General features: G+C 40.7%; 4 protein-coding genes across 9 annotated transcripts; 1 reads left to right on the top strand and 3 right to left on the bottom strand.

Annotated features, from left to right (window-relative positions):
- The first annotated feature begins 7,583 nt into the window (after window positions 1–7,583).
- On the top strand, window positions 7,584–11,695 carry LOC307046024 (hairy/enhancer-of-split related with YRPW motif protein 1-like). The gene is made up of 5 exons (XM_079692134.1): window positions 7,584–7,808; window positions 7,976–8,048; window positions 8,153–8,236; window positions 8,364–8,445; window positions 8,552–11,695. The coding sequence occupies exons 1-5, from the start codon at window positions 7,723–7,725 to the stop codon at window positions 9,154–9,156; spliced, it is 930 nt and encodes a 309-aa protein (XP_079548260.1). The 5' UTR covers window positions 7,584–7,722; the 3' UTR covers window positions 9,157–11,695.
- Window positions 11,083–14,995, bottom strand: stmn2a (stathmin 2a). The gene is made up of 5 exons (XM_079692135.1): window positions 14,841–14,995; window positions 13,085–13,180; window positions 12,769–12,941; window positions 12,463–12,654; window positions 11,083–12,350 (listed from the first exon to the last, which is right to left on the bottom strand). Exons 1-5 carry the CDS (start codon window positions 14,857–14,859, stop codon window positions 12,291–12,293), a joined length of 540 nt encoding a protein of 179 aa, XP_079548261.1. The 5' UTR covers window positions 14,860–14,995; the 3' UTR covers window positions 11,083–12,290.
- A 769-nt stretch (window positions 14,996–15,764) lies between these two features.
- Window positions 15,765–20,804, bottom strand: upp1 (uridine phosphorylase 1). 2 transcript variants are annotated; one of them, XM_079692133.1, is made up of 8 exons: window positions 20,692–20,804; window positions 20,316–20,360; window positions 19,186–19,297; window positions 18,956–19,090; window positions 18,671–18,785; window positions 17,095–17,304; window positions 16,498–16,644; window positions 15,765–16,380 (listed from the first exon to the last, which is right to left on the bottom strand). In XM_079692133.1, the coding sequence occupies exons 2-8, from the start codon at window positions 20,354–20,356 to the stop codon at window positions 16,211–16,213; spliced, it is 930 nt and encodes a 309-aa protein (XP_079548259.1). In that variant the 5' UTR covers window positions 20,357–20,360; window positions 20,692–20,804; the 3' UTR covers window positions 15,765–16,210. The 2 variants fall into 2 exon arrangements, with proteins under 2 accessions (XP_079548259.1, XP_079548258.1); XM_079692132.1 differs by having other exon boundaries at window positions 18,932–19,090.
- An 803-nt stretch (window positions 20,805–21,607) lies between these two features.
- gra (granulito) lies at window positions 21,608–25,582 on the bottom strand. 5 transcript variants are annotated; one of them, XM_079641315.1, is made up of 7 exons: window positions 25,509–25,582; window positions 23,100–23,191; window positions 22,933–22,991; window positions 22,511–22,568; window positions 22,171–22,277; window positions 22,019–22,077; window positions 21,608–21,931 (listed from the first exon to the last, which is right to left on the bottom strand). In XM_079641315.1, the coding sequence occupies exons 2-7, from the start codon at window positions 23,179–23,181 to the stop codon at window positions 21,904–21,906; spliced, it is 393 nt and encodes a 130-aa protein (XP_079497441.1). In that variant the 5' UTR covers window positions 23,182–23,191; window positions 25,509–25,582; the 3' UTR covers window positions 21,608–21,903. The 5 variants fall into 5 exon arrangements, with proteins under 5 accessions (XP_079497441.1, XP_079497437.1, XP_079497439.1 ...); XM_079641311.1 differs by having other exon boundaries at window positions 22,171–22,280; XM_079641313.1 differs by having other exon boundaries at window positions 22,171–22,280; window positions 23,100–23,182; window positions 25,509–25,570.
- Between the last annotated feature and the right edge of the window lie 2,289 nt (window positions 25,583–27,871).

Here is a 27,871-nt window from a genome sequence, read left to right on the forward strand (position 1 = left end):
CATGTGGATTATGGAATAAAAACAATGCACGGGGACGGACCGAAGTAGCGATGGAATTAACAGTAGAACTTGGTGGGATTCTGATGCATGTTTGTGTGAGTGGGGGAGACAGAAAGAAAGAGAAAAGGGGCTGTGCTAACAGGCTTTCTGCAGATCACTGGCAGTTTGACTGCAGTGGAGAGTAATGGGGCTGGCAGGGCGGAATCAATTACTGGCCACAACAGATTTTCCCACAGGTCGGAGCTTGGGAAAGCAGTACTTTACTGCAGCACAGACAGCTGGCACTGAACATCCACTGGGAAAGAAGCTGGCCCGCAAAAAGGACAGCCTTTTTTTTTGATAAAGTTGTGACACGCCATAGGTTGTTTATTATTAAATTATATAATATCAGTTGTTAAAGTAAGATAATCCGATTTTATTCTAAATGTCATATGGTAAATTATAAACTTTACACAAGCCATCCTTAAAAATACAGTGGCTAACATGTTTGAGGTAATGTAAAGGAACAACCAGGAATAACTCATATCATGATAGATGACATTCAGAGGCAGGCTTACTCTCAAACATAGACTTCCACTGGCAGTGACCAATCATGTGTTGTGCGCACACACACACACACACTCACACACACACACACACACACACACACACACACACACACACACACACACACACACACACACACACACACAACACAAACACACTGACAAAGCACAGAGAATTCCCTTCAGCTTGACTTGACTAATAATTGATATGACCAGTGCCTGTGAAGTTCCCATTGCGTGATGTAAACCAAGAGATACATTTCAATCAGAGTCCCAAACCCCCTTTCCCCCCTTTGTCTCACACACACAAACACCCACAAACACACGCACGCACGCACGCATGCACACACACACACACACACACACACACACACACACACACACACACACACACACACACACACACACACACACACACACGATCTATTGATATGCAAACAATGTTTTTCCTGTGGCAACACAATGTGTGTCCTTAAAAGTAGCTTGCTCCGCAGCCCTTCTTTTCTCTGTGTGGACATCACGTGCTGTCTCCTGTTGCGCTTATTCGGGAAACTAGTCTTGTGATCTGCCTTCCCACTATTGTGTACTTGCATAAGTTACCTAGTAATGGGCAACATGCTGGTAAAACCTATGAACAATATAATTGTCAGGGGCCATTGTGAAGGAGTGTGTGCCATTGTGGAAAAACTCATGAAATCGATGTTTGTTTATGCAGGAGTGACTCAGGAAATCCACATTTATTTCAAGCCAGCATTTAAGGTTTTCTATATTAGATTTAAAAGTTTGGTTTGAGTCTTTTCTAATTCCTCCTAATGTCCTGTAATTGACTCTAAGCCCTGTAATTGTCAGCCGGTGCTGAGATCTTGGTGTCAGTATTGTGACCTGGGGAGCTGTCCTCAGTAGAAAAGATTTGTAAAGCTCTTGCTAAACAAAGAAACAAGGAAGTCAACATATCCTCCCTGGCTTTACCTATCCAAAAGCACAGGGAGAATGGATGCCAACAAAGGCAGGAAAGTAAAGAATGAGAAGGCGGGTGTATCACAATCAAACAGTGGGAATGGGTCTTAGACCTGGTCTGGTCCCTGCCCAATATAGCGCCTGGGTGCTGACTGGAACCAGAGGGGACAGACAGGAAGCTGTGGTCCATAGGATAACATTGTTGCATGGAAGTTGTCTCGGAGACATTTCCCTCAGTCAGACAAGCTATTTACGACCAGCATGGGTGGCATTTTCTTTTTCATATTATGTCATATAGTTCAGGTATATATGCAGCAAAGTGTATTCCTTTTTCAAATTTCAGTCCATTTGAATGTATAGCATAGAGAAGGCATGATCTCAACTAGAGCCTATGGATTTCCCACACACAGAAATATCCCCCAGATCCTCACACACACACACACACACACACACACACACACACACACACACACACACACACACACACACACACACACACACACACACACACACACACACACACACACACACACACACACACACACACACATACAAATGCAAACTCCACTGCAGCAGTTGTTGAATGACAGGTATAAGATGTCAGGATGGTGTGCACACAGGATGCAGGCACGGCTGTGAGCGTCGCTGCTGCCGACAGCCCCAACGGTTGACATAGTAAATCAATCCTGATGGGAGGGTGGGTAGGACGGAGGCGGAGGGGGGAGGGGGGTCCAATGGGACTGAGCCGGCCTCTGTCAGACACACTCAGCCACTCAGCCAGCCAGAGAGAGACTGTCGACGGGTGGGAGAACACTCGCCGGGAAGCGCTCACACGGAGATTGAGTTACCACGGAATTAGATCAGGGCTGTGGGAAACAGCACCTCGCACACTCTCGGTCACACACACATAAACACATGCAGACACACCAGCACACACTCAGGCCGCACTCTTGCACACAAAGAGTCACCAAGGGAAACCTGAGGGAAGATTGAGGAAGGCAGCTGGGCACACGCCAGTTTCAAACAAATGCTTGCTTATACCTCTTAGCTTCCTGGCACTGGTTTGAGAGTGGTTTCTTCAAACTGGTGCCAGGGTAGGCCCACGGTCAACGGGCAGAATGGCATGTTCAAGTTAAATACGTAGACAATTTAGAGGAACATGGCCCACAGGTAAAATAACTCAAACCAAACACACTTATTTCGCATCCATAAGTCAAATAGAGTGCCGAGGCTGAGAAAATGTTGTGGTACCTCATTCAAAAAGTCAAGGTTTTTGTGGGAAAAAAACATAATTGTGTGTAATGGTTCACAGGAATGTCAAGGCTAATGTGAAGGACCTTGGCAGTCAGGTGTGAGGAGAGTGTGTTGTGTCTGCTTAATGGAAACCACATGAACCTGCCTGTCCTATAGAGCTCTTTCCCTTTACCATAATAGCATTATAAACAATACTGATGTGATCCCAAATATAATCAAGCTTCCTATCGGCTGAGAGTCATAGGAAGGCCATTTATGGTTGAGTCTGGGGAGCAGTGCAAGGACAGGGTCAACACTTAAATTGGCTAAGGTTCTGTATAGGAATCTGTCCCCACATACCCAATCTTTGTAAAAACCATATAAATGCCAACATGAGAAACACCCCCCAGATAGGGAGTGTACAGGCCTCAGGAGGTTTTCAGCGCGGGATTATGCAAGGTCGATAAATCGACCATGCGGGAGTATGGCACAGAGAAATGCCGTGAAATGGGTGAAGGTACGCATGATTTTAAGCGAAAGTGTGTGCTGACAGGGAAGGAGTGGGAGTGTCAGGGATAGTGCGAAAGCTCATCCACACTCTAAATGACTGAAGCTTGCACATTGTGTCTGTCACCACCAAAAAGCCCTTTGACATTCTGGGAACAGCGTGTTGGTCTGCAGTTGCTCCCTGGAATCAAGCTCTCATCCACACTTGTCTAGCTCACCAACGCACCGAGTTAACAACTGACCTGATGGACAGAGCAGAGAAACAGCTGCTACAAGGTACTGGAACGGAGGGGAGGGGGGGGGGGGTCACACTCCCACTGATGGCCTTAACAGACACGTCAGACTCAGGAAGCAGGAATTATACCAGCCGCAAGCGCTGTCCTTTCCCAGGCTTGACATTTGACTGCTGTTTTTATTAGGTATTTTATGTCTACTCATATGATGGCAGTGTTAAGTTAAAGAAGCGATACCTCACTATAAAACATTACAAGTAAATGTCCTGCGTTAAACTTATTTCTTGGTGAAAGGTACATAAGTGTTAGTAACAAAAAGTCCATTATAGCCACATAGCCATAATCCCGGCCTCTGGGAATGTTGTAGAATTTGACCATTATATTTTGCATCATAATGTAAAAAGTACTTTTGTGTTGTGAAATAGTACTGAATTCCAGTACTTGAGTAAATGTAAAAAGGGTACTTTCCACCAATGTATGATGGTTACATAACAACATAATATTAACTTAGTATTACTATTAACTCATTAAAGCGTATGTAAAAGTGTGTGTTTATTTTTAGATCATTCAACATTTATCTGCTTTTATAAATATATGTACATAGGCAGACATACAGTGGGGCAAAAAAGTATTTAGTCAGCTACCAATTGTGCAAGTTCTCCCACTTAAAAAGATGAGAGAGGCCTGTCATTTTCATCCTAGGTATACCTCAACTATGAGAGACAAAATGAAAAAAGATTCCAGAATATCACATTGTCTGATTTTTAAAGAATTTATTTGCAAATGATGGTGGAAAATAAGTATTTGGTCAATAACAAAAGTTAATCTCAATACTTTGTTATATACCCTTTGTTGGCAATGACAGAGGTCAAACGTTTTCTGTAAGTCTTCACAAGGTTTTCACACTGTTGCTGGTATTTTGGCCCATTCCTCCATGCAGATCTCCTCTAGAGCAGTGATGTTTTGGGGCTGTCGCTGGGCAACACGGACTTTCAACTCCCTCCAAAGATTTTCTATGGGGTTGAGATCTGGAGACTGGCTAGGCCACTCCAGGACCTTGAAATGCTTCTTACCAAGCCACTCCTTCGTTGCCCGGGCGGTGTGTTTGGGATCATTGTCATGCTGAAAGACCCAGCCACGTTTCATCTTCAATGCCCTTGCTGATGGAAGGAGGTTGTCACTCAAAATCTCACGATACATGGCCCCATTCATTCTTTCCTTTACACGGATCAGTCGTCCTGGTCCCTTTGCAGAACAACAGCCCCAAAGCATGATGTCCCCCCCCCCATGTTTCACAGTAGGTGTTCTTTGGATGCAACTCAGCATTCTTTCTCCTCCAAACACATCTAGTTGAGTTTTTACCAAAAAGTTATATTTTGGTTTCATCTGACCATATGACATTCTCCCAATCCTCTTCTGGATCATCTAAATGCACTCTAGCAAACTTCAGACGGGCCTGGACATGTACTGGCTTAAGTAGGGGGACACGTCTGGCACTGCAGGATTTGAGTCCCTGGCGGCGTAGTGTGTTACTGATGGTAGCCTTTGTTACTTTGGTCCCAGCTCTCTGCAGGTCATTGACTAGGTTCCCCCCGTGTGGTTCTGGGATTTTTGCTCACCGTTCTTGTGATCATTTTAACCCCACGGTGTGAGATCTTGCGTGGAGCCCCAGATCGAGGGAGATTATCAGTGGTCTTGTATGTCTTCCATTTTCTAATAAATGCTCCCACAGTTGATTTCTTCACACCAAGCTGCTTACCTATTGCAGATTCAGTCTTCCCAGCCTGGTGCAGGTCTACAATTGTGTTTCTGGTGTCCTTTGACAGCTCTTTGGTCTTGGCCATAGTGGAGTTTGGAGTGTGACTGTTTGAGGTTGTGGACAGGTGTCTTTTATACTGATAACGAGTTAAAACCGGTGCCATTAATACAGTTAACTAGTGGAGGACAGAGGAGGCTCTTAAAGAAGAAGTTACAGGTCTGTGAGAGCCAGAAATCATGTTTGTTTGTAGGTGACCAGAAACTTATTTTCCACCATAATTTGCAAATAAAGTCTTTAAAAATCAGACAATGTGATTTTCTGGATTCTTTTTTTCTCATTTTGTCTCTCAATGTTGAGGTATACCTAGGATGACAATTACAGGCCTCTCTCATCTTTTTAAGTGGGAGAACTTGCACAATTGGTGGCTGACTAAATACTTTTACCCCACTGTATCAGTAACCCATGTCTCTTTCTCTTTGACAGACACTAGTAAACAAACAGCAAGAAGGGATCAGTTACACAGTAGAACATAAACATTGAAAACCCGTGTTTTATAGTGTGTCCTCTGACCTGAGCGTATTGGTGAGGTCAAAAATATTCACACCTTCTCTACCACCCCTGCTCCCCGTTTAGGTTTGTATTTTTTTTTTGTAACCCTTGTATGGTATTCGGGTCTGTGGGACCCGTTTTCATTATTTAGCTAAAGAAAAATTATATGATAAATTATTTTTACAAACCCACACTCAATGGCCTTGGCTCATTTTCTGTGAAGAACATTATATCAGATCACATTTTCAATGACCACCCAATGTACACCCCCCCCTACACATTTGCATTACATACGTGTTACCCGGGGCTAACAAAAGTGTGGAAATTGTAGGTCCTGTGCACCTGTCTGGGCCGTGTGTGTGTGTGTGTGTGTGTGTGTGTGTGTGTGTGTGTGTGTGTGTGTGTGTGTGTGTGTGTGTGTGTGTGTGTGTGTGTGTGTGTGTGTGTGTGTGTGTGTGTGTGTGTGTGTGTGTGTGTGTGTGTGTGTGTGTGTGTGTGTGTGTGTGTGTGTGTGTGTGTGTGTGTGTGAGAGAGAGAGACTTTTGTGTTTCTGTCCCTGCCATTCCCGCACAAGGTTGCAACATTGTTGATAAATTCAAGCATCGACACCTGTCTGCTCTCACATTCCCGCATTATGTTTTGCGGGACCCAATCTTTATTTTTTTCACACTCTATCCAAGCTGCACATTTTGGGAAAGACGAAATAAATAAAGCTTCGCCAGTTTGGGTCCTTATCACAACTGATCTAGATGGCCAAACGATTCTCTGCTCAGAGGGCCTTGCAAATAATTCTGAAAGGGAGAGAGAACCATTGTATGACTATATAGAGGAAGAGGAAGAGGAAAAAGTTTCAGAATGTGAGGATCACATTTCTGAGAATTCTGAGTCTGACAGTGACTTTGAAGAAGAGGATGAGATTGAGCATCAGCATGATTAAAAGTCTTTTTTTCCCCCCTGTTTTCACCCACGGCGGATGAATGCTTCCCTGGGAAGGTCTGTCTGCGCCAGTCAGTTGACCTGTTTGCAGTGGCTGGGTGAGGGGGTTTCCTAGGAGAGCCTGGCAACGCCGACTGACTAATGTTGGGCCTCCCGGCTGATCAATGCTGTTGTGGAACCACACAGCTGACAGCAGACAATGAACAACACACTCTGCTAATAGGCCATGTGTCCTCCACAACACCAATGAAGAAGAGGGCTCCTGCTATAATGTGGCCTGTTGCTCATGAACTGGGGGTCTCAGCAGGGAGGCTGGGGACCTGGGGGGGCCGGGAGGCTGCTAGGCCTCAGACTCAGACTCTCTATACAAAAATCCTGCTTTTATTATTCAACTTTAAAGATTCATTTGTTTTTGCTTTATCCCCTCTGCTACCGGCCTCAGGCCCGGCCCCACCTCAGCCACATCATAGACCCTATGCATTACATTAATGCACACAATGTATACAATATCTTAGATTTTTTATTACTGCACATATTTTGTTCAATTCTATTTCTAGGATTACAACCATATTCAATGTAAATACTGCTATTTTTTACTATATATTTTTATGTTATTATAGTTTTCTTCAAATAGTTTTCTATCTGTGTTTTATTTTATGGATGCACCACACCCCCAAGTCCAATTCCTCGTGTGTGTTAACCTACCTGGTAATAAACCTGTTTCTGATTCTGATTCTGATTCTGATATATCTAGCTCATTGATTTTTCTTAACTATTTTTCTGGTAAAGCATGTGTCATTCAAATGCCAGCGCGATTTTAACAGGCTGAAATCTTTTCAGGCACCGCCCACATCCCTCTGGGGTCCCGCCCCCCTGTGCGCGGTGTGAAAATGATCAGAGCAGGTCCGATGTTTAAACTGTTCTTGAGACCCTCTGCTGTCAGTGCACCACCGGAGCTGTCCCTGAAAGCAACACTTTGGATCTCTGTCTACTTGGAAGCAAAATGAAGCGAAGCCACAATTACAGCTCTTCGGAGAGCGACCTGGACGACAATATTGAGGTGGAGAAGGATAGTGGTGACGAAAATGGGTAAGTTCGCTTTTTTTTTGTTGCCGAAAACGCAGATTCGTATGCAACATTTCTATTTCGTTTTATGTGAAGTTGAATTAGTTATCTTGGAATTGTTGATACATTCAGAGAAACTGGGCTATGTCTTGTTTAAACAAAATAATAACTTTTGCTGTTTTACCTTTCAGTCAACTTGATTCTCACGGCTCGATGTCACCCTCCACAACCACCCAAGTTCAAGCTAGAAAAAGGCGCAGAGGGGTACGATAACTCATTATTTTTGGTGCCAAGTTACGCACTGCTGATCCCAATGTGTCCCTGCCACCTGTGACCTACATTACATTGTGTCTTTTTCCAATTGACAGATTATTGAGAAACGGAGACGTGACCGAATCAATAGCAGTCTGTCAGAGTTGAGAAGATTGGTGCCAAGTGCTTTTGAGAAACAGGTAAACGTTACTTGCATTCTTTCCTTATGAGAAGGCTCATATTTGCCAATTTATGTTTGTTCTATGAACACAGCATAGGAAATATCAGTATTGCAAAAGTGACAATGTCTTTTCCATCTTTTTATAGGGATCAGCTAAATTGGAAAAAGCTGAAATTTTACAAATGACTGTGGACCATTTAAAGATGCTTCATGCATCTGGTGGCAAAGGTAACATACCCTTTCTTTGGCTGTCCAAATGAATGCTATGATTCGCTAATGGAAAATGCGTCTGCTATGAATCACATGTCTAACCCCTCTGATCCTCTCCCGACAGGTTTCTTTGAGGCTCATGCACTCGCTAAGGATTACCGCTCTCTTGGCTTCAGGGAGTGCCTGGCAGAGACAGCTCGCTACCTGAGCATTATCGAAGGCCGGGATGGGACAGACCCCCTGCGTGTACGTTTGGTGTCCCACCTCAGCAACTACGCCTCTCAGAGGGAGGTGCACACTGGACTGGAACACTTAGCCTGGGGCTCAGCATACGGGACTGCCCATGCCCATCTCCACCACCCCCTACTCCTGCAACACCCTCTGGGCAGGACACCTGCATCCAGAAGCAAAAGTAGCCCACCCTCCTCCTCTTCTTCTTCCACATCTTCCTCCCCCTCCAGCGAGGCATCTGGGACTTCCAGACTGGGTGTCATGCCCCACACAGAGAACCTCAGGGTGCCCCCGAACGGCTCGCTGACCCTCAGTCTGTCTGTGCCAACATCCAAGCTTTTGCCCCCACTCCTTTCATCCCTCTCCTCGCTGTCGACCTTCCCCCTCTCCTTCGGTGCCTTCCCCCTGGTGTCCCCGACAGCCCTCGGCACAGTGAGCCCCTCCTCCACCCTCTCAAAGCCCTACAGGCCGTGGGGTACGGAAATTGGGGCCTTCTGAACAACTGGACTGAAGGCAACAGCTGAGCTGTGCCCACCACCATAGACTAGGCGGACAACCTTCCTCATAGCAATAAAATACAGGGGAACAAAGCAAGCTGAATTTATTTTATTAAATATACAGAATAAGTTGGAGAGATCGTCCTCAGTATGTCATTACTCTAAAGAAAGGAATTATAAATGATTTTATGTTAGTCTATGTTTCACTAAATTTGTTAACATGCACTGTCCACGGGCTGAGAACTGAAATCATGGCGTGACATATGGGCCATGAATACATGAATACTGTAAGCACAGATGTAGAGGTAATGTTTTGTAGACCACACTTCTACATTTGTCAATGGCAGATGTCTGTTTTTAACATAATGTCACTTAATTTGGTCTTCATCTTTAGTGGTATGAGAACTTGTGGCGTTAAACAAACATTTAATATGTGCCATTATTGGAAAACTAACCACTTGAACATTTGAAACTTGCCTTCTTGTATCTATTTGTAATATTTTTGTACCAATAAATTGTGTAAAAAGTTTAAAACATGTTGCATTTGCTCCTTTACAGTCTGATTGCCTAATGTATAATAGGTTGATATTTGTTCCTTATATATGCAGACTTACAGCCTTCCGAGTGATTATGAATGTATCTTCCCTAATGACATAATCTGCAGGTGCATTTTTGTTTCAGTCCAGTGGAAGTTAATCATGAGATAATAAGGTCCCAGTTATTGACTGAAAGGCATTCCTTTACTGTGTGCCAGGTAAGTAACCGAATCTGAGAGCATTGTTGCCCCTATGAATACCCAGGAAATCATTAAGAGTCAGAGGAAATCCTTTACAATGTTGCCCTGACCTCACCAGCCTGGGTTGGTCTGAAACGGAGACAATAGTGTGAACAGGATGGGGACATTGTAAGAAAGAGGTTAAAAAGTAACAACAATACAGCTGGAGCTATAAATCACTGTCCAGCATGATTTTGTTTTTGGGACAATCTGAGAATCACTGATTTATTTAGGTGTTAGTGTTTATTAGTAACTCAGTTTTATGCATCCATGCAACACCTCGGGCTTCCAGGAGGGGAAGGCTGTAATTTGTTTCTCAAGGCTTAGGCCACACGCTATTTATGACATATGTATATTTATATACAGCTCTGGAAAAAATGAAAAGACCACTGCAGCATTATCAGTTTCTCTGGTTTTACTATTTCAAGTAATGTGTTTGAGTACAATAAAATAAAAATGTTATTCTATAAACTACTGACAACATTTCTCAGTGTAGGAATTCAACAGACACTGTAATGGAATGGCTGCCATACATGTAGAGATTGAGATTTAAGAAACATTTGGAGTGGTCTCTTAATTTTTTTTACAAAACTGTATGGTCTTCCTTTGAAATATAAGTCAATTTAAAACATGTACATGTATAAGAGTGTCTGCATTCGATGTCCTGAGTGCTGATGAATGACACGAACCCTCCTCCTTCTGGATGAGGGTTTTATTTAAATTACAAATCATTACTTTCATAAAATATCAAACACACCTTATCTGGAATTTGTATCTGTGTTTTTTTTTTTAAAGGTGTATTTCTTCAATATAAGGATTGGGCATATTATATTTTTTTGGCCTACTTTTCGATTGGTATGGGCTCCAGCTTGGTTTCTTTGGTGTCACTGCCACCTAGTGGAACAACTTGTCTTATGCATACCTGATAATTATTTTATATTTTTAATGTAAGTCTAACCCTCAAGGAATAGGACTATATGTTTTAACTATGCCAAAAAGAGTCTACAGTAGCCTATACCAAATGTATTAATAAAAAATCCACTAGGGAAGACGGTGATTCTCATGATGTGTAGATAACTGGTTACTTTATTTGGCAGTTTACATTTTCCCTCTTCTTTTAGCGCAGAAAACTATTAGATGGTGCATGCCATGTTCACAGAACCTCAAACCTTTATTCAGCAAAGCTTTCACAGAGAAATATATGAAGGGAGAAACACAAGCAGCAGAGGATGCAGGCAGATATCAGTGGCATTGATATTAAAAAGATACTAGTTCAGGTGCTGAATGTAAAGCATTCTGCATCCATTCTCCATCTAATCCCCAAAAGAGAGCAGAGGTTAATGGTGCATTGTGGTAAATTAGCATTCATACACACCCACACAGACATTCGTATGTTCACACTATCAATATCAAGGTGGGAGCAACAGCACATTCCACTGTCCAAGACAATTTGCATGGTACCAGTCTGGTGTCAAAACATTCAAGAGCGTAGTGCCCAAATACTGTGTATATAACAGAGCTAAGTACTTAGCTGAAGATGGATTCATTGAGAAAGGTTGTTTTTAGGGTAACTGGGAATCTGCAAGTGTATAAACTCCCATTGGGAAAAGATATTCTTAATAACAAAAAAGGCCCTCTCTAGTTCATTATCAAGCTCATTTCAGAGAAGGTGGACACTTTATGGATCTGTGGCGTATTGTTAAGTTCAAAGCGTGCGTGTTGAGAATGAGTGGGTGTGCGTGAGGAAGATACAGATAGGATACGTTGATATCTCAAAAGGAGCCTGTGGTGGAGCTACACCGTCCGTCATTCTTCACAAAGACACAGAAACATCATCATCATGACATCATCAGAAAACACTGCAAATGCCAGTCTACAGCCAACTCACAACACCAACGGCTTTCACAAGAAAATGGTTGTATAGTCAAATTTCAAGAACTGAAACGTTAATCAATCACAAACAAAGTGTTTGAAATTGCACAGTGCAGTACAGTACAATCTTTGCATGTACTTTACCTACCATCAAAGATAGACAGATAGATAGATAGAAAGAAAGAAAGAAAGAAAGACTTTTTAAGGAAAAGTATTTACAAAATAAAAGCCATAATCTCACATTTTCTGTTAAATCAACAACTCCATTCAACTCTCTAGATGGTTGTTATTGATGTTTGTATCCACGGATAATACTGATAGTGGTGAGTACTGGTGGTGAGGTGTGGTGTGATGTGGTGGTAAGATCTTCAGACCTCTCAGCCTCCAGAGTTGGGTCTTTTCTGAGGAGAGAGAGGGCAGGGCAAGGAAGAGGGAGGGGTTTGATGACGGGACGTTGATGGATCATGGAAGTCAGGACTGTGTGAGGCTCATGCTGTCAGCTCTTCCCTCAGCTCTTTGTTCTTGCGCACCAGAGCTGCATGTTTCTCCTAAACACACCGCAACAGAAAATACAACATTAGTCATCAGATGGTGCCCCAAACCTGATTATACTCAGGCTTGGAGGAAAAATAAAAAAACTGATATCTCTGCATTTCTCACCCTCTCCTGTAGGCGCTCGAGCATGGCTGCCAAATGGGCCTCACGGTTCTCCTTGATCTGCTCCATCTTATACTGGAGCTTCTCCTCAGCCATCTTGCTGAAGTTGCTGTTCTCCTCCATGGCCTTTAGCAACACATCCCTCTCATGGTCGCGCTTTTCTGCCAAAGCCCTCATCACCTGGGCCTCCTGATACTAAAAACAAAAACAAGACCAATTGATTGATTTTGACTGGTTTGACATCCAATCTGTGCTTCATCTTTCCATTTCAAAAACCTAAAGCTATTTCAAAACAGGTTACATGCTTACCCTCCTCCTGTCCTCAGCAGCCTCCAGTTTCTTCTCAATGTCCTCCAAAGAAATAGCCCTCTTTGGGGGTGAGGGGAGGTTGTGAGCCACATCTGACACTGGAGACAGAGGCTTGAGAATCACCTCAAAGGCCTGGCCAGAAGCTCGCTTGTTCAAAGCTTTCACCTCCATGTCTGGAAATAAGACAATTATGACAATTTATAAGTCCAACATTATGTCATTATTACAATCATCTGTATTTTCAGGAAAGATAAAACATCCATTGGGGGGAGACTTTTTGTTTCAGAAGATAATACATTATTGAGCTGATACGTACCTTCAAACTCACACACAAGTGTCTTGCGTGTCTCTGGGTAGAAGCAGGAGCAGATGAGGGAGAGGACGGACAGCTCCTTCATCTTCTCTTTATATGCTGTGAGAAAAAAAGACACAATAGCATTCTGGTGAGACTCTCTATGTTACTTGTAAAAACAGAAACAGACAGCCTGAAAAACATAAAAAGCATAAATATGCTTGACAGATATCCAGATAAAGACTAAATGAAATGTTTAGCATCATATGATAACTCCGATTGATTATCATGGGGTCTATGATTATATTATTTTGATGTTCTCGTTAAACAATGTCTGATTAATTTGAATCATGACACAGGAATGCTCTGTCTTGAATCCTCTTGCAATCTGGGTGATGAAAGGCTTCTGTGTCAAGTTATTAATTTCTGGGTGAACTCACAGTTTATGATCACAATAATAAGAAGCTTGTGTTTTCATCTGTCTTATCTTCTCCTTATTGATGTTGCTGCATAGCTGTCAAAAACAGCTGATAAATGGTCAGGTCTTTCATATATCTGCATTGATTTGATTTCATCAGTTCCTTTCAAGCTATTTTAAATTTCCTGTGCAATTTATGTCACTTTTTCCATGGTCCCCGCGGTATTTGACAAAGTGCCCACATGGCTTGTCATGGAGGACTACAGATTGTCAGTGCTGCTATGCCTTCTGCTGCAAAGGCCGGTGTGTGCAGCGGCCCCTTGCTGCAGGGCTGGCCTGCATCCCACCCTGCCATGCACCTGCCTCCTCCTCCACCCCACCACACATACCATAATAAAGCCAGCCTGCACACCCTGCTGTACTTAAGGGAAACCAAATGGTTGCTTATGGCCTTACTAATGCTAAATATATTTTTACAAGACACTAAACAAATCCCTGAAAACAAATATGCTAAACCCAAGGCCTAACAATAACTGTCCATCAGTGGAGATGACTAATGCAGGCTACAGTCTTATCTGTGGTTAATACAAATGCTAACTCCTACGCTACATTTTTCTTTATTCAAATGCCAGTAGGGTATTTTTTTGTGTGCAAAATACATGGCAGCCTATCCGTCATAGCTTGTGATGCATCCTAGGCAAGAAAGACACAAGGGAAGAAAGGCACTGAGATTAGGAGCAATCCTAAATTAATAATCGGATGAAACAACCTTTCAGGAGAGGTTTAGGGTCTTAAAAACACGTTTTGAATAACAAAATATAAGTGGTATAAAATTCAGAGGGATGGATTCCTCTCAGCTTCGTTGTCTGCTAAAAGGTCGGCTGCACAGCATCTTGGGTGGGGTCCGTCTGCATTATGCTGCATGTTGGGGCCGCTGTAGCATGAACCGCAGGTATACGGCGTAGTAAATAAAGCTGTCAAAGGCCAATCCGCGTCATCTAATTACAAAATTGTTACACAATATACGATCAAAGCAAATAAAGTCACATTTACGCAGATGAAGATAATGGAGGAAACATTTCTGTAATGACGAAGATGTTTGGCTTGTAAACCTTTATCCTTTCTGTCATTGACTCTTTAGCTGGGACAATAGCTTACCCTTGATACATATATCAAGGTGGGTAATTTTAGTTTTAAATATTCGATATATATAATGTCTGAGTGGAGCCATTACAAAAGCACGAACACCTAGACAATACCGGGCCGACCCGCGCTCAAGCAGAAATAAGTCCATCAATCCATCCATCCATCATCCATCCATGCATGCATCATTTCTAACGAGAGCAGCTGAAACACGCTTACCGGTTGCTGTTTTGGCCATGGCTGATGTATTTCTCCGCAGAGCAGGCTGTAGCTCTCTTCAGGTGAACGGTGATGCTGCTTAAGGCACTGAGTCAGCGAATAGATCTGAGTAGGATCGGATGGGAAAGGGTGGGCACGCACGCACGGGAGCGCGCAACAGCCCCTCCTCTCTTGCTCTGACGCGCAAAGCGGTTTCAAGCATCCTATGTGACCATATACCCTAGCATCCTTAAAGCATGGCGGTAACAGCGCAGACACAAGGAGGTCGATATGTTCTCCACACCGGATACTTGTTAGCCTGATACTTGAGTATAATTTGCTCCAAAAGCATACAGTACGAATTATGTCCATAGCAATCCAGCCAATTCTGATTGAAATGGGTTCATAAGAAGGAACAACAGATCTGATCATAATTTTTTGAATGACTATTTCACCAACTAATATTAAATGTGACTCTTGTTTTTAGTCAGACCATCAAATGTGAACTTAAATGTAACCTTATGTAAGTTTTGCTGTAAAAATGTGGAGTAGTTAGGCTTTTACTTGGAAAAATGAGCCACAAAATTCTGAAATTGTTTATTATAGAAGATACAAATTCAAGTTGAACACATAGAGACCAGTTTTAAAAGTAATTATCTTAATGGTCCTCAATTTATTTAGCAAAACAGTTAAGGAGGTTCAAATGGTAAGCTTGTTTAGCAAAATATAGGAGGAAAATGTTCTTGATATGTTTGCGGTTTAGGGGAAAGGATGATTTCATCAGCCAAATTAATGTTTCAAGAGAGACCATCATTCAAGAGTAGCCTGCAGTGTTCATGATGCTGGTCATGCAACAAACCTTCAGCTTACACAAAGGTCTCCTTGCACTGAGAAAAAGCAACAGGATAATGTCAAATCTGATGAGACAGAGAACTTCAGACTCTATTAGAATTAAATAATGATGTGACATTCACTTTATTTCGCATTATTAAGTTACATTTAGTTGCTGTGTAGTTTTCATGGAACATGTCTCTAATTACCGTTTAAGGTAGTTTTGTTTAACTAAAATGATTCAGGAAATATTATATTTATCATATCATATACAGTATATCAACAAAAGAAATAGGCAGTACTAATTATGACTAATTAAGCTGCTCCACAACATTTAAGTCAAAATGAATAGGAATCAAAAGTGATGTAGTGTAATGGAATTTATTAAAAACATTGAAATAGACCAACTTAATATTTGCCAAGGATAAATAAATAGGCATTACTTCTTAAGTCATTATTCTGGAGGTAATAAAGGTAATGCATGGCTATTGGTGAGAGCAGGATAACATATATATATATATTTTTTAAGCTGAATAATTGCATTGTGAGACGATTTATGCTTATACTGTTGCACTGTTGCAGCTACGTCCTGCTTTGGCCTTTAAGAGCTTCTTAATGTAGTTTCCGACCAGTATCTGAGGACGTAGTTGGTAACTCTGAAGAACTTCATGAGAGCTGTTCATCTGATCCCCCTTCAGACGATCCAGTAACGTGACACAAACCACAGCCGCTTTAAACAACAAGAAATACATGTTAGAAACTCAACGAGGCAAAGACAATTTTCTGTGTTTCAATATAGTGACAATTGTCAGCTATAATATTCAGTAATGCTGTTATATTTACTCACCTCGTAGACCACTCAGTTTGCACATGGCAGCAAAAACTGATGACTCCATTTCTATATTGCAGATTCCTGCTTCACTGGCTTTTTTGAGGTAGTCCTGTTTATCCTTCTCGGTGTAGGAGCAGAATGCCCCATCCAGACGGGCTTGCCCTGCGTGGGTGATTGGTCAGACAGAAAAGATGAACATTACAGAATCAGAATACCTTTATAAGTCCCACAGAGGGAAAATGTACATTGTTACAGCATAAAAAGAGCAAAAGACAGCTTAATGTTACGTAGAACCATACATTAAAAATGTACACCATTTACAAAATAGTAAATACACATTGTGTAACAGTTCTTAGGATTTAGCAGCCAGGTATATATTGGACAGTTATTAACGGCATATATGTTGCACATATAGCACATAGTTGGTTGGTATTTAACAGCAAGGGGTTGTGTGTGTGTGTGTGTGTGTGTGTGTGTGTGTGTGTGTGTGTGTGTGTGTGTGTGTGTGTGTGTGTGTGTGTGTGTGTGTGTGGTCTACTAGGGGCCGTGCTGGTTATAGCTGAAATAATGAACACAGGGGTAATCAACACATCAATGCATCAAGGGTCATACCTTCATAGAAATCCAGTGTACACATGGTGTTGCCTATCACTGTCTCAAACTGGTTGAGCTCCTTGCTGCACTGCAACAGCTCCTCAGCCAGGCATTGGTCCAGATCAGTATTACGCTCCACGGTCTTCCCCAGGATCACCTGCTCAAACTTGGGCAGGAAGGTAGCATCCATAGACTTCTTGGTGACAACAACTGTGCCAGGCTCAAGCCCTGAACACCAAAAATGTGAACGGAGGTAAGCTATACATTTATAATCAGAAAGTACAAAAAGCTGCAATGAAGAAGTGAGTTTAATATATGTATGAAACACTGACTGACACATTCTATATTAAGTAAAATAAGCATCATTGTTCACGTTTATTAAAAAATGAAACAAATCCGAAGACATTTTTAAAGCTTGATTTGAAGTAATATACTGCATGTCTTTAGGTGAATTTGTCATATATAGTCTGCTTAACCTACAAATCACAATATACCCTTATTTAAAAGATCCCATGTCATGGCCATTTCTACTGATCATAATTCCATTGTTGAGGTATACTAAAATATATATAGATTTATATTGTGCAATTTTCCAAACTCACATTGGTTTCTCATATAGCATCTCTGTATAGTATGTGTATTCACTCTCTGTCCTAAACGGCTTGTTGGAGCTCCTGCCCCCCCTCCCTGTGAGCCCAGTGGCCGCCTGCGAGACAAAGCGAAACCCAGCCCGAAACACACCTGCAGCCTGGCTGGGAGTTTGTGTGTGTGCTCAGGCTTAATTCTGCGGTGTCTCGCCGACCCCACACCAGTGAGCCAGCTCACAGTGTCCCGTTCCTCGCAGCAGCGAGCCTCAACACGTCCCGCCGAGTGTGTGTGTGTGAGGAATTTCACGGATTGGTCCAAACGTAACGGCTCCGCGGATTGGTCCATTTGGCCGTTACGTTACTTCACTATACCCAAATATGCATTTTCTGTGTTAGAGTTGTACTCGCTACAGGGTGTACTTTGAGGGTTTGTGACTCTGCAGACCGTTTACATGCATACAAAGCTACATAACACAAAAGTGGACGGGTAATAACCAGAAAAGCATGACATGGGAACTTTAATTATATACTGTATGTGGGCTTCAAATATAAGCCACATGGTCAAATCTAATGGTTCGTGACACAAGCGACTAAAGAAAAGGAACATTTCAGACTAAATATGAATAACTCACTTTAAAAAATAAAGACAGAAATTCCAGTTATCTAAAAACTAGAGAAACACCATCAGGCCTGATAGCAACCGATCCAAAATCTAAGAGACTTTGGCTCCCTCCCGTGGTAAAACCAAATAAACATGTCTTTGTGGACAATAACGGTTACCTCAATGTCATCAACTAGTGTATATCACCAAAGTAACCCATATTAGGGCAAATACATTTGACCACACACAGAATCTTAGTCAAGTAATTTCTCCATTAAATTAATACAGATTGACTGGAAAACTGGCATCACTTTTATGATCGTAACAATGATATTCATTGATTGATTACCAGACCTATTTTCAGGCATTCAGGTAACAGAAAATATATTTCTAATAATTTGCTTACCTATTCCTCCCGACGTTCCAATACGTACAATTGTAACATCTTCACAATGAGCGTGATGGAGGAGCTTTATTAGCTCATGCAACATTATGGCAATAGATGGGATGCCCATCCCATGCTGCAAAATAAAGCACAGACAAGTCAAACACAATTTTTCAAATATATGTAGTTGAAATTAGAATATCAAAGTACTTTATAGTCCATACTATGTACATTGCTTATTAAGAATACTACTATTTCAAAGTAATCGTAGGTCTTACATACACTGACAGACAGCACAGGGCCTACTTTGTACATAGCATAGCGGTCCGTTCCAGCACAGATGTTTGGGTACTCTGACTCTGGGTCTTCCATACGGATCTCAGCAGCAATATACTCAGTGAATGATTTCATTCTCCATGGACTGCCTCCAACACACACAAACTGAAAGATAGCACACAAAAAACACACATGTTAGCACAATGAAGACAATTATAGAGGTCATTTTTTAAACAAATGAATGTAATAAGAATCTTTACTTTGACATCACCAAACATGGCGGGTAGGTTGTGAGTTGCTGTTCCCAACCCGAAGTGGTAGAGGACGTCATCTTTCATTACATCCAGGTGTGGGTTGTGAACAAAAACAGGGCTTAAAGGGGGAATAAAATAATTGAAAAGGGTCTGATTATAAGAATGATTGCAATTAGGTTTCACTTCCCTTAATAACTAAGAAAACAATTCTGTGATTTGGACTTCTCCAAGGAAGGTCACTTCAATCAAGACTTATTTTCCTACTTAAACCTTTATTATCTAGCCAGATGTAACATTATATATTGATACAAATATATGAAAAAGTACCCATGACCATTAATATATAACATCTAAAAAACATGTGTACAATGTAAATATTACAAATAAATATGTTAAATGTGTGAATGAGAACACATCATGTAAACACTCTAATTTTAAAAGTATTCAGGATGTCAAAAATGGTGTCCAATATAATATAACAGAGCAGAGTATTACTAGTAGTACTATTATCAAATTAGACATTTCAATGCTTTGAATAGAACATACAAAAATGTTTCTATATTTTGTCAGGGCTGCCACAATTCAGTCATAAGTGAGCAAAATTTCACTACGAAAAAAGGATATTCACATACTATACATACACTGAGATGCCAATAAGTATTATAAAGTACACTTGGATAAAACTACTGCACTCCTGCAATACATCCTTTCTCCCTTTGGGTTATTTTGAAACCCTGGTGCTGTTGAACTGTATTATATTCTACACAGAATGGAATACATTCATTTAAGCAAGGTGAACCTAACACAAGAATGTAATAAGGGAACACATGATAATTAGGTGGAATTACCCTTCAAGGAGAATTTACGCTTTTTTCATTGTAAACAAGGCAGGCTATGAATGGAGTAGGATACTGGCATTTAAATGATGTTGTAAAATAACGTATCCAGTACCAACATCGTATGTGCTTGATAGTAAACTAATAGGGTGGCGTTATAGGACAATTACATAAAATCCTGTCAACCAATTTTCACCATTCCAAATAAACTTTGGTTCCATAGAGTAAATATATAGTGTTTCGACACATAACCTTTAAAACAATACTTTGACCTAGGGTTTAACCTTTGAAACTGCTCACCTGCTGCATGGCGTGGCCCGTTTCTCTTCCTCTGGGTTCATCTTCCTGGAAAAGCCGAAAAAAGGAAGCGATGTCCCAACAAAACTATTCAGTAACCGAGAACAAACCCAACCTCTAACAACGCTTATCGTTACAATTACACACGGTATTATCTTACATGAGGTGAGGAGTCAGACTAACTATAAACACAATTAAGACATATTTTTGAAATTATTAACAACCCGGCGTAGATTTAAAACAGCGCACAGCACTTGATCTCAGCCATAGATCTCAGCGGGGGGATAGAGACAGACACGTCATATGGGTCCATCTTTACCCTTGATATAAGCCAATAAAACAAATAAAGCTACAATATAAACACCAGATAGAAATGTACCTTTAGTATGTTGCTGTTCGAATGCCGATTCCTCTTTCCCTGAGTTAATTTCGCTTTCTGTACTGACGTCGACACCGTAACACGAGCATCCTGCCCACAATGACGTGACGTCCATCACGTCCCGAGCGTCGTCACGACCCCACCGACCGGTTGTTGACTACTGTTCACATGGGTCTGCCTCAGAGGGAATGGCCCACCACAGGAATGTGTGTATACAAAATAACATTAAAAAAAAGTACACATCAACATTTTACACATTATCCAAACTCTAATTGTGTACAGAACACATTTATTGTACCATTGTTTACATTCAGGTAACATTTGGACATTAATAAAAGAGTAAATGTCAGTTCTCGTTTCTCGTTGCCATTACATTGAGTACCAACCTGCAATCAATTTTTTATTCAAATGTTCAATGTTAAAGATGAAAAATAAAACCTGACATTCCATTGTTGTAAAAACGATTCCTTAGAAGATTTGAGGACCAGAAATCCAACAATAATCCTCTAAAAGGCCCGTAAAAATACATAAAACTGAAGAGTTTACTCGACAATTGTGTGGTGTTTGTTTGTAGAACAAAATATTATACACGACAGTTATTTGAAAGATTCATATATATTTTTAATTTTATCACTTTAGGAGATAGGAGTTTTTGTTTAATGTATGATTATATTTTTTAAAAAATGTCTAATGGTGATTTTTATGTTTTCTTTGTATGTATAGTTTCTAAATATTTAAGTGTGGAGAGCTGAGCGTAAGAATTTCATTAGACAGTGCAACTGCCCGTAATACTGTACATATGAAAAGAATATCATATTATATATAGATATATAATATATAAAATGCAATGTAATGTAATATATAGTCCAGCTTTACATTTAATTACATGCAACAACAAAAATACCATCACACAAAACGGTTTTGCAAAAAAATATTTTATTCAGCGGTCTAGTAGCCATAAATATATTTTTAAAACATTTTTACAAAATATAAATACTTCACTAGTCAAAATCTCACACATCAGAAAGGTAAATACAATGAAGTACTTATACTTAGGCAAATAAAGTGGCTTTTAGTCATATATCTTGGTACAATTTCACTTCAAAAAGAACAAACATGCAATAGACAAGAAATGTTAAATTAAATTCACCCAGAACAATAAGAAAAATGAAAAATAACAGTTTTTAGGTTTTCAACCCCTGTGCAAATGTGTTAAGGTGAGTGAAGCCTTTCTGCCACCCTAGAAACAAAAAAGAATATTGAAAAATTATTTGCAATAAACTTGTCTCATTTGCTGGAGTTTCAAAACAATATACTTCCGACTTACATGTCTTCTTCTCCTCCATTCAACCTCATTTCATGAGGCGTTAGGGGCCCAGCATGTCTCTGTTAAGATATACAAACATTATTCAATCCAAACAGCACATTTCATATCTAAAGAGGGTACCGCCATGAATTGAATATGGACACCCAACTTACGGCTTCCATTAGGACTATGGGGTGCTCTGGCAAGAATGGCGGCTTCTTCTTGGCTTCAGGACAACTTGAAAGGCCAAGTAGAACATCTCTGCTGTAAGATATTCTAGCTACTAAACAAAAGAAGATCAAATGAGATCAAATCAGGCAAATAAAAAGACAGACAAAAGCAGGTTGTCATTTGTTTAGCATTTTGCCAAACCACTACTGTAAATTACCTCCCTCTCCTGGTTAGCCTCCAGCTTCCAAATGAACACACATGTATATTAAACATTGCTACTGTGTATATTAACCTGCTTTTCAATAGTCATGAAAACATGCCTCAAGACCATGGTGTTCTTACCTTCTTTCTTTTTGTGGAGGTTAACAATCTTGCAGAACTGCTCAATTCCAATAGAAATCTATCAAGCACAACATTAGAAGAACATTAAAATTGTTTTAAAAACAGTCTATGCTGTCGTAATCCACTTCTAAACAGACTTTTCATTTATTGAATTGATTTTAATGAGGAGAAAATGCTAATATTGAAGTGCTGAAATTCTTATCGATTGAAAGAAAGAAATTGGAAAGAATTCGATTATCCATGATTGTGGAAGTCATTTTAAAGCAAAAACACAGCTACTGTGTGGCTTCAAAGTCTCAAATGTGATAATTTGCTGCTTTTTTAAAAACAATTTTTAGATGATTCATGGGAAAAAAGTAAACGGAATGATCCATAATTGTAATTTGCTACCCTCAGATATTTTGTTCCTTGGGGTTTCTTACCTCATGCTCCTCCTCAGCCCTCAGTGCCTGTGCACACATAGCAGCATTTATGTTGGGCTCTGAAATTATACAATTCTCAAATGAGCATGCCATTATTATGAATAATCTTACATTCCAAACATTTGATATATTCCTATAAGTTTGACCTACTGATGCAAACTACTTACCGGTGTCAGCAGGGACGCAGCGGCGCAGTGGTCTGGCTGGCTCCAGATGCTTCTGGAGGATTCTTCTCCTGGAAACCTCCATCCTGTTGTCACTGAGATTTTACCAGAGGCACATTTTCATTTTTGTCCTCTTGCTAAATAGCTAATGATATTTCACCTTTTCCAGCCATTCAATGTTACCATTGTGTTTTTCTCTGGTGAAAAAAAGCAAATCTACAAGCCACCTTCATATTTTACCAGCTATTTTTGTTCAAGAGAATACAAATGAGTACTTTGTGAAGTGGGATAATGGGTCCTGTAACAACTACTGGCTGCGTGTAAGGATTGGAATAATTTCCTCCCTTTTACTAAAAAAAAAAGACTGAGAAATGTAAAGGGGACCCACAGGTTGTTATTTGTGTAGTTTAGCTATATACATTTTCCAGATCAAAAGTGTCCTGCACATTTTGACAATATCATGAAGCTTATTCATATGAAGTTATATAGACAAGAAAGAAATACTATGAAACCATCATTTGGCTTTGACCAGGGATCTCGCAGATTGAGAGTAGCATAACAGCTAACTTTTACGAGAGCAATTCAACAGAAACAACTTTAATTGGCTTTACATTATTGTGTTAACTGTAAACTAACTTGATGTAAATAAGTATCTTTGAACAAAAACTCGAGCTACAGTCTTCGTAAAACTCTTTCTAGGTTAATTTTGTTTGAGAGAAGCAGCTAAAAAAACAGGTGGGACAACGTTACCCATTACTGTTTCATGGCAGACACGACTCTGCATGAGAAGGACAAGCGGCTACCATTAGCGGTTTTGTTTAACATTTACTAATATCTACTTATTTACCGGACGGGCCTGTGTCCGATTCTACAAGACCTCGCATTTTTACATCAACCTAAGTAAATAAGAGTTAAAATAAGTTAATTAAGTGATGACAAATGCAACATCTAAACAAGACATACATTTAAACTCTTCAAAACCCTTACTCTAGATAGCATCATTGGCCGAACAATCGTACGGAAAAGACAAGAGTTCTTGACATAGTCATTTTTACTTTAAAGAGAATACATTTCGAGCTAAATTATTCACCTGCAGTTCAAAAAAGTTCCCTCTGCGTGGATGTATTCCTTCTTACATCGCAGGTGGCATGGTGGTCAAGAGAAAACCATGACTTCCGGTAAGGAATTTTCAAATTAAAATATGTTTTGTTTCAAAACCATGTCAATATCATCAGACAACAGGGGGAAATACATTGCATATTTGTTGATCGCGTCCTTTAATTAAAGGTGGGGTAGGTCATTTTGGAGAAACCAGCTCGAGTGCGCTAGGATTAGAAAGTACACAACCGGAAGAAAAAATCTGCCACTTCCTTACAGAGCCCCTCCTCCAACACACACGAACGCGCACATGACCAATGAGGGCATAGATTTTGCTTTTTGCCTTAATAAAAAAAATGCATTGCTTTTTGAGGAAGGAACCGGAAGTGCATGTTTAGCACTTCCGGTTCCTTCGCCGGAAGTGCATTTTAGCACTTCCGGTTCCTTCGTCCAAAACCAATGCATTTTTTCCATAGGATTTTGGAAAATAGCTCGAAATAAGGTCTGTGGTTGACACAAATTTAAGAGATAAATCACGTTTTGTTCTACGACATTAAATTCATCAGCAGTGACCCCACTGGTGATTTTTGAAGAGTTTACGTGTCTGAAAAACGATGGTTGTTACCGAGTGGCTGAATAGGACTACAGAAATTGTCGAGGCCGTTGTACGTCATTACGCCTAACACGTAAACACTCTCGCTAAATTTGTTTTCCCCTGTGTTCTGCTTGAAAGCAAGTACATGCATATCTTTAGTATCTGTATATCTATGTCTGACCATTAGGATCTGTATTTTTGAAATTTTCGTTTTTAACACCGTAGGTTTACAAATTATAGAATAATTAATTACCAGTGTTTTCCAATTTTACTCGGCAGTTCGTTTCGTTAGCTAACGTTGTTGCCATTTAACTGGTTACACCGGGGAACACGTGACGTTCTATAACGGTAGGAATGGGGCGTGTACTTTGAGGAGCCATTGTCGAATAATCAGGAAATACACATTTCGATCGCTTCTTCTGTTCTTTACATTTATCTTTTGGTATATTTGGCTCCATAGGAACACTTTGATGAACATTCAGTACCAGTGTGTGAGGTTGTGGTTGCGATGCCGATATCCGGACGCGTACAGCGAGGACTACAAATTGACAATGAGGTGACTGGGATGTCTGTTCAAAACATTGCAAACGTGAATAAATCATTTCAAATATGTATTTGTCTCCGACTTTGTACATCGTTGTTAGTGTGATGTTTAGTAGCTTTGATAGCTGTCCATACCTCCAGACAGCCTAAAAGTAAGACACAAGTTGTTTACTCACAGTCCGAATGCAGCATCGAGATCCGTGGCCAGCTGTGATCCTCTCCGATTAACTTGTGACAGGACTTCTGTAGCTATTCTCCAGTGAGCAAGGTTTTTATTAAATACCTCCATCCCTGATTGATTGATTGATTGATTGATTGATTGAAAAGTTTATTAACAGCTTGTATATTGGGTACAGTACAGTACAGCTCAAAACATACAATTGTTAAGGGGATGCAGACCAGAGAAAGACTTTCGTGTTGTTTACATCAGGGTCCCCCATTTCCAATTCATCATATCATTTAAGACATATAAGACATATTTGACATACAGATGGCTTATTTACAATTTACATACAGGTGGTTTTTTACATACAGATGGCTTATTTACAATTTTCATTTTAGATTTCGTTCTAATACATCCTAACCGGACATGTAAGACATACCAAGTCTACAGATATACAGTTAGTAACAGAGTCTAAAATGCGAGTATATACATAGATGGGGGGGGAAGCTGTCCATTGTACGACAGGTTGAGATTTGTACCATTACCGGAGCCAGTTTTGCAATGCACTCCCCCGAAGGTGCTCTTTAAGAGAGGTTTTGAAGGTAAGTATAGTTTTACTTTCCTTTACAGTAGTGGGAAGAGCGTTCCACCTTGATGTGGCATAATTGCGAAACGTGTACTCCCCCTTTTTTGTGCCAAATCTGGGTTTTACATGATTTGTGGAGCTCCCTCTGGTGTTATGATCATGGTATTCCTTGACCTTTGGGAAGAATTTTGACATGTACATGGGTACCATAGAGGTGTAGTGTATCTTGTAGACCAGGCCCATTGCAAGTAGCTGTACTCTGTCGTCTCCTCTAAGCCATCCTAGGTTGTCAAAGTGGGCAGAGGTGAGGTGGGTTCTAGATGAAAGGTCAAGCAGTAGTCTGACCAGTTTATTTTGTGATGTTTGAAGTTTTATTTTTAGCGCCTTGGAGGTGCTATGGTACCATGACGTGCAAGCATAGTCATAGTACCCTTGAATGAGTGCTCCTGCCAGAGTTTTCAGGGTGTTTTTGTTTACCAGAGAGGAGATCCGGTATAGGAATCTAGTTCTTTGATTGACTTTTTTTATTACATTGGATGCCATTTTGTCACAGGAGAGGTTTGCCTCAAGAATAGATCCTAGGTATGTAATTTCCTTCTTACTTGTGACAATAATGTCACCCACTGCAACTGAGAAGTCTTCGGCTTTGCTGAGATTATGTTTCGAACCGAAGAGAATGGACTCTGTTTTACCCAGGTGTAATGATAATTTATTATCGGCGAGCCAGGTGCAGATTCTGCCGAGCTCGGAGCTGAGGGTTTTTTCAACCTGCAATCTGCTCCTGTCAGAGACCAGCAGGGCTGAGTCGTCCGCGAACAGGAACAAGTTGCAGTCACATGCTGATGACATGTAATTTGCATAAATTAGGAACAGTAACGGACCTAATATGCTTCCTTGTGGAACACCACAGCTCACTGGGAGGGGGGGGGGGGACAGAGTACCGTTTACCTCCACCATCTGTTCTCTCCCCTCCAGGTAGGATTGCATCCAGCTCACCGATAGTTTATCAAAACCAATTGCTTTTAGCTTGTCAATCAGAATGGGGTGATTGACAGTGTCGAAAGCCTTTTGCAGGTCCAGCATCACCATGCCGCAGTATTTGCCCTCGTCCACCTCTTGTTTGATGTGGTCGTTTAAATAAAGAAGGCATGTGTCAGTGGAGTGGGATGTTCTAAAGCCAGATTGAAATTCATAGATTAGTTTCTTGTCCGCGAGGTACTTTTCGACCTGTTCATATACTATTTTTTCCATGACTTTCGAGATGGGGGTAAGTATAGAAACAGGGCGGTAGTTGCCTGGGTCCAATTTGCTGCCCTTTTTGTGCAGGGGGGTTACTCTTGCAATTTTGAAGTCTTTGGGTACTTTTCCCTGTTTTATGGAGAGGTTAATTATGTGAGCTATGACTGGTGAGATGGCGGTTGCTGTGTCTCTGAGGAATTTGGAGGGGATATTGTCGTGGCCAGTGGCCTTGTTAGGTTGGAGGGCGCTCAGTTTAATGAGTACCTCTGCTGATGTTACCCTTGCTAGACTGAAATCATCTTTGCGTACCCCCAGGTTTTTGTAGTAGGTCATGATGTGATCTACTCCAAAAAGCCCTGAGTGGGAGGGTAATTTATTTACAAGAGTTGTGGCTATGTTTGTGAAAAAAATGTTCAAGTACTCGGCCACGTCCAGTTTGTCTGTGATGAGCCTGTTATCTGTCTTTATGTTTAAGTTCGAAAATCTCGTTTTGAGTTTTTTACTGCAGCCAAGCTGGTTATTGAGTAATTTCCAAAGTTCACGGGGTTTAT

This window comes from Notothenia rossii (assembly GCF_949606895.1).
Source record: "Notothenia rossii genome assembly, chromosome: 7".
NCBI classification, from domain to species: Eukaryota; Metazoa; Chordata; class Actinopteri; order Perciformes; family Nototheniidae; genus Notothenia; species Notothenia rossii.